The following is a 13,091-nucleotide window of genomic DNA, read 5'->3' as shown; positions in this document are numbered from 1 at the left end:
TGCATTGTTCATGATACCTGTAAAACATATTAATTCCTTATAAAAAAAAGACAGGGCTATATAAATAAAATGATTATTATTAATATAATGACACTTTTTTGGATAGAACAAAAAAGCCACCCTATATTTCACTTGCTAATTCGTGTTAAATAATGCCAGTTAAAGTTACGTTTGAATGAAATGTATCTCTGAATTCCTATAGCAGTTTCTGCACTTATTGCATTAGGCCAGGGGAATAACCAGCCCGTGAGTGCCCCACAGAGGAAACTCTTACTATTCCACACAGTGACACTGAGTAGATATTTCCCCAGTGGAAGGAATGGCAGTGCAGCCGTATCTATCTATGCTGCTGCTGCGGTCTGTTTGGGCAGAATGCATGGCTATAGTAGCTGGGACTGTAGGAGGAGACACGGTAGGGACTGGCCGTAGGAGAACAGACACCCACCCAGCCGCTCTGCAGCGCCCCCAGCCCCTCGCCCAACCACTCCGGCCACCGCTGCTGAATGTGTGGGCGGGGCCGGGGGAGAGGAGGCGAAAGGTTGGCGCAGGGACTTTGCTACGTGTCTCCCCGGGCGGCTATATACCTTCTCCTACTCCGGGAGTGCTGCACTCTCACAGGGCTCTCCTGCAATCACATCCTACCCCGGGGGTGCTGCACTCTCTCTGTCACACAGAGCACTGTCTCTCCAGCCAGCACATCCTGCTCCTGCCACTATGTCCAAGACGGTAGGGAAGTTTTTCTACAACTTTTCCATCAGATCTGCAGCTTCCCTGATCATCCTCTCCTATCCCATACATTGTAACAATAATACAGTGTGCACAGTCTCCTGTCATCTCTTCCTGTACCAGCAGCTTATTCCAGGGGAGTGAAACTCACTCCCCACAGCTGCTGCAGAACCTCTTTAATGCCTTAAGGTGTAGAGGGCGATGTGATGATGGACAGTTCTTTCTCCTGTCACCTCTGCAGCAGCTGCACTCTGAAATCTGTATTCTCTCAGGTAACTGTGTCAGCTACTCTCTCGCTCTCTGTGTCCTGTCTATACATTCCATTCATTGGGGAACCTGATTTGTATGAATGGTCATGTAAGCTTCCTGTAGTAGTATTATTATTATTATTAGTGTGTTCACACATTTATGTTACAGATCTGACAACATAGGTAAGTATCCGTATTATATCACACCTACATAATGACACCCTCTCTCATACTATTGGGGTCATTGTCATGCATGGGTGCTCATTGGCCAATATTGAAAACAGCCAACATATAATAACACCACTGGGCAATATTCAATGCTTTTTGCGAGCTGTGACAGCGAGCAGTGCTGACTGCTCGCTGTCACAGCTCGCACGGCCAGTATTCAACTGACCTCGCTGCACACGCCGTTTCCACCTCGTTGGGTTTTTACAGCAGCTTGGAAACGGCGTGTGCGGCCACCAAAACAGCAAAGCTTGCGGCTAAATGTAGCAGGCTCCCTGCAATTCCCCCAGATCGTTGAATACGGTGAGCGGCCGGCGCGGGGGTTAAACAGCGAGTGTCGCTTGTTTTCAGCGATCTTCGCCGTTTAAACCCCTCGACGGTCACATTGAATACGACCCTTAGAGGTAAGAGGGAGCACCCAGCAACATAGGGTTACAGTATTGATATTATAGTATGACTGACTACGTGTTCTTTTTAATGTTTAGTTCTTACTTGGTAATAAATACATACATAAATAATCATTAAATCATGCATTAGTTTATAAGTTAGTGATAGATGTCATATTTTGCTGCTACAGACTGACCTGGATAGTCTTCTAAGCAAATTATCCAAAATTAACACTGACTAAAAGTATTAATTTACAGATAAATAACCTTGCTGTAACTGAAGTATATTGAAACTGGTCAAACTGTTCACAACTAAATAAAATATGATAGAAGTGATGTTTAACCAGAATCATCCCACCACTCACTGTGGAGGAATGTCAATACATCTGTTTTGTGTGTTTCTCTGGAGTCTGACATGTATAGTCTGTGTATGTTGGGTGATTTCCTGGCTGATTCATCCTGACTTAACTTTAGGGCTGTATTTACAGTAATATAACACAAATTAATGTGTAGCACAACTCTGCTAAGAGGTGGAAGTATACAAATGGTTGATATTATATATAATTTTTCTGTAGTTTTGTTATTCACTATCCGCATTGTTTCTGAAAGTAAAAATACAGGATTACATATTGGTTTCATTAGTTACTGTACTTTCAATGCCAATACAACCATTGCATGTATACTGTATCTAGCACACACATAACCATTTCTATATGCCATTATTCGATGTACGGCATATATTGTAGGAACTCCAAAATATGGTTTGTGTTGTCATTGTCTTATAAAGGGCTGTCTTGTGATTTCAAAGAAAAAGAAATTGCTTAAAACAATGCTAATTTCTGTAATCTCTTCAGGCACATGGTACATTGTGATGTAGTAAATATTTGAATGGGAGATTGTGGTTATAGACAGAATGGAGAATTCTTACTATCTTATGACAGAATTCAAGATTAGTTTATATGTTAATATCTTAATATATATGTTAATATCTTGACCAATGTCAACTTAATTTAAAAACAAAACAAAAACTTCTGTGTCCATTCCGGTTGTTCCCTGTTCCACTAATAATGTAAAGTTTATATGCAAAGTGCATCCTGATTATCTGATTGTATATAACAATACATTGTGGAGACAGGGAGGCTGCTAAGACATTACTAAATAAAGAATGTCTTATCAGTATGCTGATATTATGTAATAGTATGTTTTCTTTAGATAACTAGCTAAGGTATATAAACAATTACCACGTGGATTTTTGCAAATAATGTGTAATACAAGTTGAGTATCCCATATCCGGATATCCCAAAACCGAAATACTCAGAAAACTAAAATGCTTGGGGTTCCAAGCGTTTCAAATAAGGGATACTCAACCTGTATATCTAATGGGGCCTACGGACGTAGAGATTTTGCTGAGCAATCTGAGCAATGCTAGATCGCTCAGTAAGATTGCTCAGCACACAACGCTGCGCAGCAATGTGTCAGCGATGTGTGCTGAGCGATCTTTCTCACCGGAGAACACTGGCCCTGACCAGCGATCTAAATAGATCTTAATCTGGATCTTAATCGCTATGGCCCCTACACACGGAGTGATCAAATTAAGTTAGATCACTTAAGGCCCCATACACTAGCCGATTTTGGTCAGATTTCAGCCAGATCAGTCGGATCTGGCCGAAATCGGACCAAAATCGGCTAGTTTTGATGTCCCCTCAGATCCGATGCGCGGTCCCGTGCGCATCGGATCTGCGTCGGGTGGTCGGACCTGCTGCACGTCCGACCACCCGACTTGGGACCTAGTGGGGCAGCGCGGCGGTAGAGGGAGCAGGGGGGGCTGGGGACGCTGCGGGGGACAAAGGCGGCATAGAGCCGGGCAGGGGGAGCCGGGAGCTGTCAGTACTGAATAAAAAAAAAAAAGCCCATACAATGAATGGGCGGCCTGTGATTTGCTGAGCGCTCTCTCAGCCAGTCAGCAGGCCGCCCATTCATTGTATAGGCTTTTTTTTCTAGCACTGACAATTCCCGGCTCCCTCTGCCCGGCTCTATGCCGCCTGTGTCCCCTGCAGTGTCCCCAGCCCCCCCTGCTCTGTAGCCCCCCCCTGCTCCCCGGGTTTTTTACATGTGATAAATCGAGACGATTTATCACATGTAAAAAATGGCACATCAAGTGCCAATCTAATCAAGCTCCCCCGGGGAAGCTCAGGGGGAAGTCGGGTGCGACTTGTCCTAAGGACAAGTAGCCCTAGTGTATGGGGGCCTTTAGAAAATGCTCTGAAATCGCCCGTGTGTAGGCCCCATTAGAACACAAGTTCTTCAAATACAATGTATCGGTGATGCAGGCGATTTGCCATCATGACTGTGCTAATATGTCGATTACACAACCCAACCAGTATCGGATTTTATATAGTGGCTGGCTTCACCCCCAGCGCCCTAGACCCTAGCAGCCATTGTTTGTGCTCAAGTGCTGGTCACGGTGTAAGTGCTGCAACACCACCCAACATTACTCTTACATTATGTATCTATTTTGCAATTCAATAAGGAAAATGCACAATGTTGAGTTACCATGTATTGTTGATGTGCACAATATACTGTACATTACCCTTGATGATAGCTACTTATCTCTAGTGCTCAATGGCTGCTTGTCTCTAGCACCTGATGGCTGCTTGTCTTTAGGGCATGGTGGATGCTTGTCTCTAGCGCCTGATGGCTGCTTGTCTTTAGGGCATGGTGGATACTTGTCTCTAGCAACTGATGGCTGCTTGTCTTTAGGGCATGGTGGATACTTGTCTCTTGTGTCTGGTGTATACTTGTCTGTGGTGCCTGATGGAGGCATATATCTAGTGCCTGATGAATGCTAATCTTTAGTAGAGGATGGCTTCTTCTCTTTAAGCATTTTGGCTGCTTCATTCTAGTACAGGGCTGGGCAATTGCGGCCCTCCAGATGTTGATGAACTACACATCCCAGGATGCTTTGCATTAGTATTGCAATGTGGCCATGCTGAAACTGATGCAAGGCATGCTGGGATGTGTAGTTCATCAACATCTGGAGGGCCGCAATTGCCCAGCCCTGTTCTAGTACTTGTTTGATGCTTTTCTCTAATGCATAGTTGCTGCTTGTCTCTGGTACATAATGTTTTTTTTTATCTTGATGGCTACTTGTTTCAAGTGCCTGATGGATGCTTGTCTCTAGGACAGGGGTGGGCAATAAGCGGCCCTCCAGCTGTTGATGAACTACACATCCCAGCATGCTTTGCATCTGTTTCAGCATGACCAAATAGCAAAACTAAGGCAAGGCATGCTGGGATGTGTAGTTCATCAACAGCTGGATGGCTGCTTATTGCGCACCCCTGCTCTAGAACCTGCTGGTTGCTGGTTTCTAGTATTGGCATGACGGCTCTTTCTCTCAAGTGCTTGGTTTCTGTTTGTTTCTTGCTCTTAATGGCTGCTTGTTTCTAGCTTTGGATGACTGCTTCTCTCTAGCACCACTAAACATTATGCAACACATTAGCAACAAATCACATTTTGACATACAGGCGGGAGGGGGGGTATTCAATTATGTCCGGATTGTTTGGCTGAAAAATCTGCACATACCTATTCAATGCGTTCATTTTCTGGCTTTTTTTTTTCGAAGTTCGAATCTGCATCGGCGATGGGTTTATTCTTTTTATCTATTGATTATTTGATCGCAGGCAACTGCTTTTTCTCTTATAGCAATCCATTTTGAATTAGGCCCATTTTTTTGGATCTTGTTTTTGATGGTCATATATGCTGGGGTACTGCAATTTGGCACATAGGGCCCCAAAATGAGATGACAATCACCTTTGTGCTTGCCTACACTGTATATCAGTAGTTGGGTCAGTGGGACATATTTTAAAGTTTTGTTACATCTAATGATAGGCAATCCTACTAGCGCCGCCTGTAGGGTAGTGTGACTTAGGGCCTTATTCTCGTTGATGCGGGCGGACCGCCGTATGTACGGTCCATACGAGCAAATACCGCGTGATTCCGCCCACAACACATCCGCACACGGACGGAGTGAGCACTCGACAATGGGGAGTGGCGTTCATATGAGCGTACGCTCCCGTGCACGGACGGTCCACAGCCTCATCGTTCAGAGACAGAACGCAGCTCCGATCAGAGGCGGTGGCGTACGCCCGAGCACAGGAGCGTACGCGTCACTTGTCTGGACCAGCAATTGGTCTGCTAATGTGAAAATTGGTAGAATCCAACTTCAAAGGGAAATAGAGCTGTGTAAATAATTTTTTTGAATTGTATGTTTGTGTTGCAGTGAAAAAGTTGACACATGTCAACTCCTATGAATTGTGTATCCTGTTTTCCTTAAAAGTACACTTGCATTAAGGGTGTAGATGGTTAAAAAGTTACTAAATGGACACATTGAAACATGTGTATTTGGATTAATACAACATAAAAAGAAACATACCTTAAAATGGTGAGAAGTGTAGAAAGAGAACCTTCCTATGTATTTCAGTGCTGTGTATGGCTTGCAGGTACTGAAACTAGTTATTTCACTAAATAGGCTGCAGTATTGGATAATATTGCAGTCAGGTGTATGTAATTCACTTGCATTTGGCGTTAATTAGCAGACCCAGGGTGTTCGTACTCCGGCGGAAACTGTAAGAGTGGTATTGAGCACTCTTTGGCGTCCCACTGTTTTGGGCCAAAAATGCACTGTGCGCTCGCCGAGCGAGGTGGTTGTCCCTCCGTGCATTTTTATTGCACACCCCCGTGTACGCCCAGTTTTGCCCACTTTTCTGGCCTCTCCCCGAAAAAGCCCACATCACGCCCACTGTGACCGTGCGCTTGCAGATAGGATTTTTTGCTCGGGAAGGTCCGTTCGTGCGCGGTGTGCTGTCGCCGCACATGCGCATTGCGAATGGTACGCATGCGCAGTTGAAAAAAAAAACCTCTGTACTGTGCGAACGCGGTCCGACCGAACCAACCAGAATAACCCCCTTAATAACAGAGTTTGCAAATGGTGGGCCGGAAGGGTAGGTGCCTCTAAGTGGGTGGGGGCTGTACAATAGATAAGAGTTGCAACTTCATGTCTCACTAACAAATCCTGAGCATCTTTATATATTAGGATGTTTGTCTATTAATTGGCAGTGTGGAATTTAGTTCCGAATATGGATCTTTGCAGCAATGACCAAAGCGCTGCCAGTAACATTCCATGAATCAGGTTGATGTGTGAACAGAACATCAGAACTCCGGGTGTGCAGAAGTAAGCTTTTAGACAAGGTGGGTCTGAGAAATGTTAATAACTGGCAGCTTCCCATAAAGGCTGTCTCCGTCTTTCATGCATCATACATGGCACAAAAGAGAGAAAACAGCGGTAACTACAAAGTAAGCAAATTAAGCTCCAGTACTTACAAAGGATTATTATAGCACAAAGGATAAAGATCAGTGTATACAAATAGGGTATATATGATGTTCCTTCTAGTGCAGGCATGTCCAAACTGTGGCCCTCCAGCTGTTGTGAAACTACACATCCCAGCATGCCTTGCCATAGTTTTCACATTCCCTATAGAAAAACTGTGGCGAGGCATGATGGGACTTGTAGTTTAACAACAGCTGGCGGGCCATAGCTTTGACAAGCCTGTTCTAGTGCATATGTGCCTACGCATGCACTATAGAATTTCAGGGTGATTGTGAGAAGCACTTTAGGGTAATTGTGAAAATAACATCTATAAGCCCTTATGTGTACTGCTACATCTCATGGGTGTGTCGTAGAAATTACATTCAAATGGAAATAAGCCCCGGTACTTGTTTCCTAGCACGGCGCCCAGATTTCCTACGTACGACACCGTAGGGAAATCACATCGCATGGGCCATTATAACGGCATGCGATGCAATGTGATTTTTTTAATATCATTTTTTTCTATGCTCATTGTACCCACAGCAGAGAGTGACACACCAGGGAGAAAGGAGGAACTGCAAGTGTTTTACAAGGAGCAGGGTGCTAGAATTAACACTAGGATATGTAAATAAAACAATTTATTAAAACAATAATGCAAATAGTGGAAAAAATGGAAAAAAGAAAAGGCAGTTGATAGAAATGGTACCATTAGCAGCAATTTTTGTCAATCTCTCACCCAGTAGTTTATAAAAAAAATTGCAGTAGTCTCCCGTACCTAGTTATGAACTTAATTCATGGGAATATCTAGTCCATATTATAGAACCTTGCCGTCGGTGGTCTCTGACACTCACCAGTTGTAGGACCTCTCTTTAATTTGGTGCTTGCATACAGCCTTGGAGCGGAGACAACAATCCTTGCTGGCAGGTAAGTGGTAGTGTAGCAAATGGGTCCCAAGGTCCGGGTAGATGGTGGAGTAATTGATAAAAACAAAAGTCCAGTTGTCCAATGGGTGATCTAGATTCCAAGCTGGAGGAGGCTGCAAGGAAGGTACTCAGTGGTACGGGTCACCGCATTTCTGTCTGCACACCCATGACCGGACCATGACAAACTAATGCTAATTGCGAAGCCCTGTTGCTGTCCAGTTACACCCATATAGCCACAAGTGGAAGTCCGGATAACTTCCATGATATACTGGATATCCCTGCAATAATAATATGACATATGTAAATATATCTCGTAAGTCACTTGACTCTATGACACATGCTGCAGTACGTCCTGGAAAAGTGGCTTCAAGGGAGGGGGGGGGGGGGGCATGACTTTATGGGAGGGCTGTGGTTTTGTGTGCTGAACCGCCATTTGTCAGCACTAGCAGGGTTTGGGAGGTGTGGGCTGCCCCTTAGGAGACCTGTGGCTGCAGGTGCTAGCTCCTGCACAGTAACAGGAGCCAGATGCGGCATGTAATGTTACAATGCAGCCCTAGACACCTGTCACTTAGCAGGAGCTGGCACTTTGGTGTCACCTCTCGGTAAATGTGACATTAGTGCTCATTAACATGGACAAAGTGATATTTGCCCTCCACTGATTCCCCCAACTACAATTTCAAGTGCACAGTGCTGGCGTTTTCTTAACACCAGCGGTCTTTTGAAGTAGTGTTTCAAAGAAAGAAAAATCCATCAAGTGAACCCAATACATTCATACAATACATATTGTTATTTTGTCTTATTACTACTACACTTGAGCCATATACTGTATTAACCATTATCCCAGCACCAAATCTGGAAAGTAGAGCTCTGTCCGATATGTTCGGGAGTGTCTGAGGAACCTGCGGGCGACTCTACAGCAGGGCTACTGGTTGCAGGGTGCTGTTCCAGGCAGGTGCCATAGGGCAAGGGCGACAGCTCCACCCGCACACTCCAGGGTACATCCCTGTAATAGCCAACCTGCTACTGTAGACTGACACTTAGACATTGAGGGCCTTATTTTGGTTCATTCTTTCTGACAAAATCCTTCTTAGATGGACAAAACCATGTGCACTGCAGGGGGGCAGATGTAACATGTGCAGAGAGAATTAGATTTGGGTGAGTAATTTTGTTTCTGTGCAGGGAAAATACTGACTGCTTTATTTTTACACTGCAATATAGATCTCACTTTGAAGTAAAACCCCACCCAAATCTAACTCTCTCTGCACATGTTACATCTGCCCCACCTGCAGTGCACATGGTTTTGCCCATCTAAGAAGGATTTTGTCAGAAAGAATGAACCAAAATAAGGCCCTGAGTCTTTATGTTTGACACAATATACCTATTTTCAATATCTCCTTAATGGTGGCATGTAGCGATGAGGGAATGCTGGGTAGTAAATGGGCAAAAGTTTAAATACGCCTGACCTGAACGGACATAACCCCTCCAGTTATATACATTAGGATTTAAATATGCAAAGTTTATTTATTTATTTACAGTTTCTTATATAGCGCAACAGATTCCTTTACAATAGTAGACAGTGATAAAACAAACTGGGTAACAACAGACAGACTTGGAGGTAGGAGGGCCCTGCTGCAAGCTTACAATCTATAGGGACATAGGAGGGAAACACAAGGACAGGCACCAGTAATAGCACAGCAGTCCCACCAAGTTACAAGTTCAGAATGGAAGCTATATGTACTAAGTGCCTCAAAGGGTTATGCTTATTGTGCAGTGTAGCCACTCCCAGTGATGTCATATGTAAGCTGGTAAAAGGAACAGTTAACATGACTCAGCTGAACAAGGCTTTTATAGTGTTTCCTTGTGAGAAATATGTAAGAGCAGTGAAGCAACTTTCTCAGTGTAAGAATCTGGTGTTTTAGCCTATAATGGAACAAAAAGATGGGCGTTTTGTTGCAGTGATAAAAATATGCTGTTGCCTTTTTGTTATAGAAACCTGTCTGTCCTCAAACAGCATATCGTATACAAAATGATGCATGTATAAACATACATACTGATATCATGGGGACAGCTGAAATGTAACTTACTGGATGCTGTTTTTTTCAGACACACCCAGAAAATGGCAGGTTACCGCCCTTAAACGTCGGTTTCCTGTCAGTCACACTGAGAGAGGATTACAATTACGATTCATATGCATTTTCTGTCGCTAATTCCCCACGCGCAATTGTTCCATAATTGCTAGATTTGCAAATTCTGTAATTAGCGCTCCGTGCTGAATTGCCCCTTTGTAAGGAGTCTGCTCCACAGATATGCTTTTCATATGAATAACGTGTACAGAGGAAGACATGGCCTATGTCCCCAGACAACTTGTATGTAATAGGAAACATTTTGATCAGGTTACATTTTGACTAGTGAGGAAAAGAGTCCCTGGACATAGATTAGAATGTACTGCAGTTGGGAAGTAACATCACGTTTATACTTTGCAGAATGCAACACTTTGGGGTGTATTCAATGATTTTTGCGAGCTGTGACAGCGAGCAGTGTTGGCTGCTCACTGTCACAGCTCGCAGGGTCAGAATACTGACCCCCTGCACACGCTTAGTTTTTGCAGTGAAAGGGAAACGGTATGTGTGGCTGCCAAAACAGCGAGGCTTGCGGCTAAATGCAGCGGGCTCCCTGCATTAGCCACGAGCCTCCCTGTTTGGGGGAATCCTCGCTGTCCTGTGACAGCGAGGATTTCCCCAGAATGTAGAATCGGATGCGCAGCCGTCGCGGGGCTTATACTGCGAGGATCGCTTGTTTTCAGCAATCCACGCCGTTTAACCCCCTCACCGGCTGCATTGGATATGGCCCTATATATGACAACAGTGAGTGTGGTATATTAGGTTGATATATTTGGTCGATGTCTAGATTGACACCAAAAGGTCAACATTCTCAAGTCGACAGTGGCAAAATTTGACACATAAAAAGTTGACACAAGAAAAAGTCAGCGTGAGGTTTTTTTTGTGTCAATGTCCACACCTGCTCGCCATGCTTCGAGCTACATGCTTTGCTCTGCTACCGCTGCTCTCAGTACACTTTGCTGTTCCCAATCATAGTCCACGTGGATGGTAAAGTATGAAATAGTTAAAAAATGGGTACTAGTTTCCTAGCAGGGCGCCCACGATTTTCAATCGTATGGCATCTTATGCATTGTATCCCATCGCATGCCATCTAGCCGCATGCGATGTGATGCAATTTTAAATTGTATAAGCAACCTAATGGGTGTTTTCAATGTTAAATGGCCCCCCTTATACGATTTTTAATTGTATAAGCACGCTAATAGGTGCTTACAATATTAAATGCACCCCCACGCCACCCAAAGTGTGGCGAGCGCAGCGAGCCCGCGAGGGGCGGCGGTACGTGTCCTCCAACCTTTTCCTACCCCCAGTATCCACGTCGGCGTGGAGTTGATTTTATATAGTGTGGCAAGAGCAGCGAGCCACCGAGCCCGAAGCGTGGGAAGCGCAGCGAGCCCCGCGAGGGGACGCGTATGACTTTTCATGTATTTTGCGTCCCCTCGCGGGGCTCGCTACGCTCGCCGCGCTTCGGGCTTGGTGGCTCGCTGCGCTTCTAAAATCAACTCCACGCCGACGTGGATAGTGGGGGTATGAAAAGGTCGGAGGACGCGAACCAATGGCGGGTTGGAAGATACATTTGCAGTGTGTACGCAACCTTACAGAATTATTATCTGAAACAGATTGCTAACATTTGGCTGGACGAGAGCTTAATAAACTGGACACAATTCCGTACTGTTACCAAACAGTGCTCAAGACAAAACAGTTCACAAATAGTCCATACAGCTCCTTTGTCAGAGAGGCGGTATTCACTTTATTTTTATTTTTTCTCCACGTGGTTGACATAGAGTCCATATAAAAAAATAAGAAATGCAGAATATGGTGGAATATGTATTCAAATCTCTATAGAAACAATAAATACAATAATAAAGTGTTTCCTATGGATGGCGTACTGTACTCACACGAAAGTGGAGTTAGTTTCACATAGAAAGGTATCTTTGGGATGTGAATATATGGGTGGCACACACAGCCACTAAGTGATATATTGATATAAAGGTTTATTTTCCAGAAAAGTAGCGGTATTTAACAGTATAACACCCAATGTTGATGAAATTGTAGAAGGAGGGGGCATACCCAACTTACAACCTTACTATCTGTGTAACTCCTATAGCGGTGGAGAGAATTGGGACCCTGGTGACTATTTGTTTATGCCTAAAAGTTATTGACACTCACAGGCAGTGTTCCCTCTAAGCTGTGCGCACGTGCGCGCGCACACAACTCGACGAGTGTGCGCACAGACATTACAACAGAGCGCACAAAGCAGCAGTGGTCTCTTTTTGCAGTTGTGGACTCAATTAATGTGTGTTTCACCCATTAACTACATTGTGGGCTGTGTTTTAAATGTTTAATACCATTTTGAAGTAAAGTTAACACAAATGCTGAACGTCATTTTCCAGTTATATATATGACGCACAAAAATTTAAATTTCCTTCCAAAGTTGCACAAACAGAATATTTTGCCGCACACAGCCTTCGTAAAATTAGAGGGAACATTGCTCACAGGGGACTCTTACCCCTTGAAAAAAGTTAAGTGTAGTTTTTTTCCATCCTTTTTGGCATAGACTATCCTCAGTGGTTATCTATCTGTATATGAGTTTTTATGGTCTATTTTAATGGGGTATATTAAAATACTTTTTAAGCGATTTTTATTCCTCCAGTTTATATGTTGAGTGATCCAGAATCGGCGGCAGTGTTTGTTATAGCAAGCTTTAGAACATCAATGCTTTTCCCAACCCTGCCATAAAAAAAAAATGTAGTTGAAAGGTCGTCATTACTCTGTTCTCTGCTTTATATGCTACATTCCTGTTTTCTTTTAGGACCATACAATATGTTTTGTTTGTCTCCCTTATATAGTATTAATGTCAAGTGCAAGTAGCTGAATTGCAGAACAACTACATCCAGGGCCACCGACAGGGGGGTCTGGGGGTTTTTGAGTCCTGGGCCCCACTGCTCTGACAGAGGGTAGGACCCTGGCAGCTCTATCCCCAGCACCCCTGCCCCTTCACTTAGCTTCCCCTTCTGCACTGCCGCTGAGCTGCAGCCGCCCGCACCGACGCCCCCTGCAGTGAGCCCGCCCGGCTCCGAATTGAGGTACACTGTGACTGC

At 44.3% G+C, this 13,091-nt stretch overlaps 1 protein-coding gene across 2 annotated transcripts in view; it reads left to right on the top strand.

Moving 5' to 3' along the window:
• The first annotated feature begins 569 nt into the window (after window positions 1-569).
• PAPSS2 (3'-phosphoadenosine 5'-phosphosulfate synthase 2) overlaps window positions 570-13,091 on the top strand; it is an 89,870-nt gene continuing 77,348 nt past the window's right edge. For both annotated transcript variants that reach the window (XM_083149067.1, XM_083149066.1), the window contains exon 1: window positions 570-726. In XM_083149067.1, coding sequence (XP_083005193.1) covers window positions 715-726 — 12 coding nt within the window. In that variant the 5' untranslated portion in view covers window positions 570-714. The remainder of the gene's footprint in view (window positions 727-13,091) is intronic.

Source organism: Crinia signifera, chromosome 6, assembly GCF_055691185.1.
Source record: "Crinia signifera chromosome 6, ASM5569118v1, whole genome shotgun sequence".
Taxonomy (NCBI): Eukaryota; Metazoa; Chordata; class Amphibia; order Anura; family Myobatrachidae; genus Crinia; species Crinia signifera.
The sequence above is the reverse complement of the archived record's forward strand: the minus strand, read 5'-3'. Positions and strand labels throughout refer to the sequence as shown.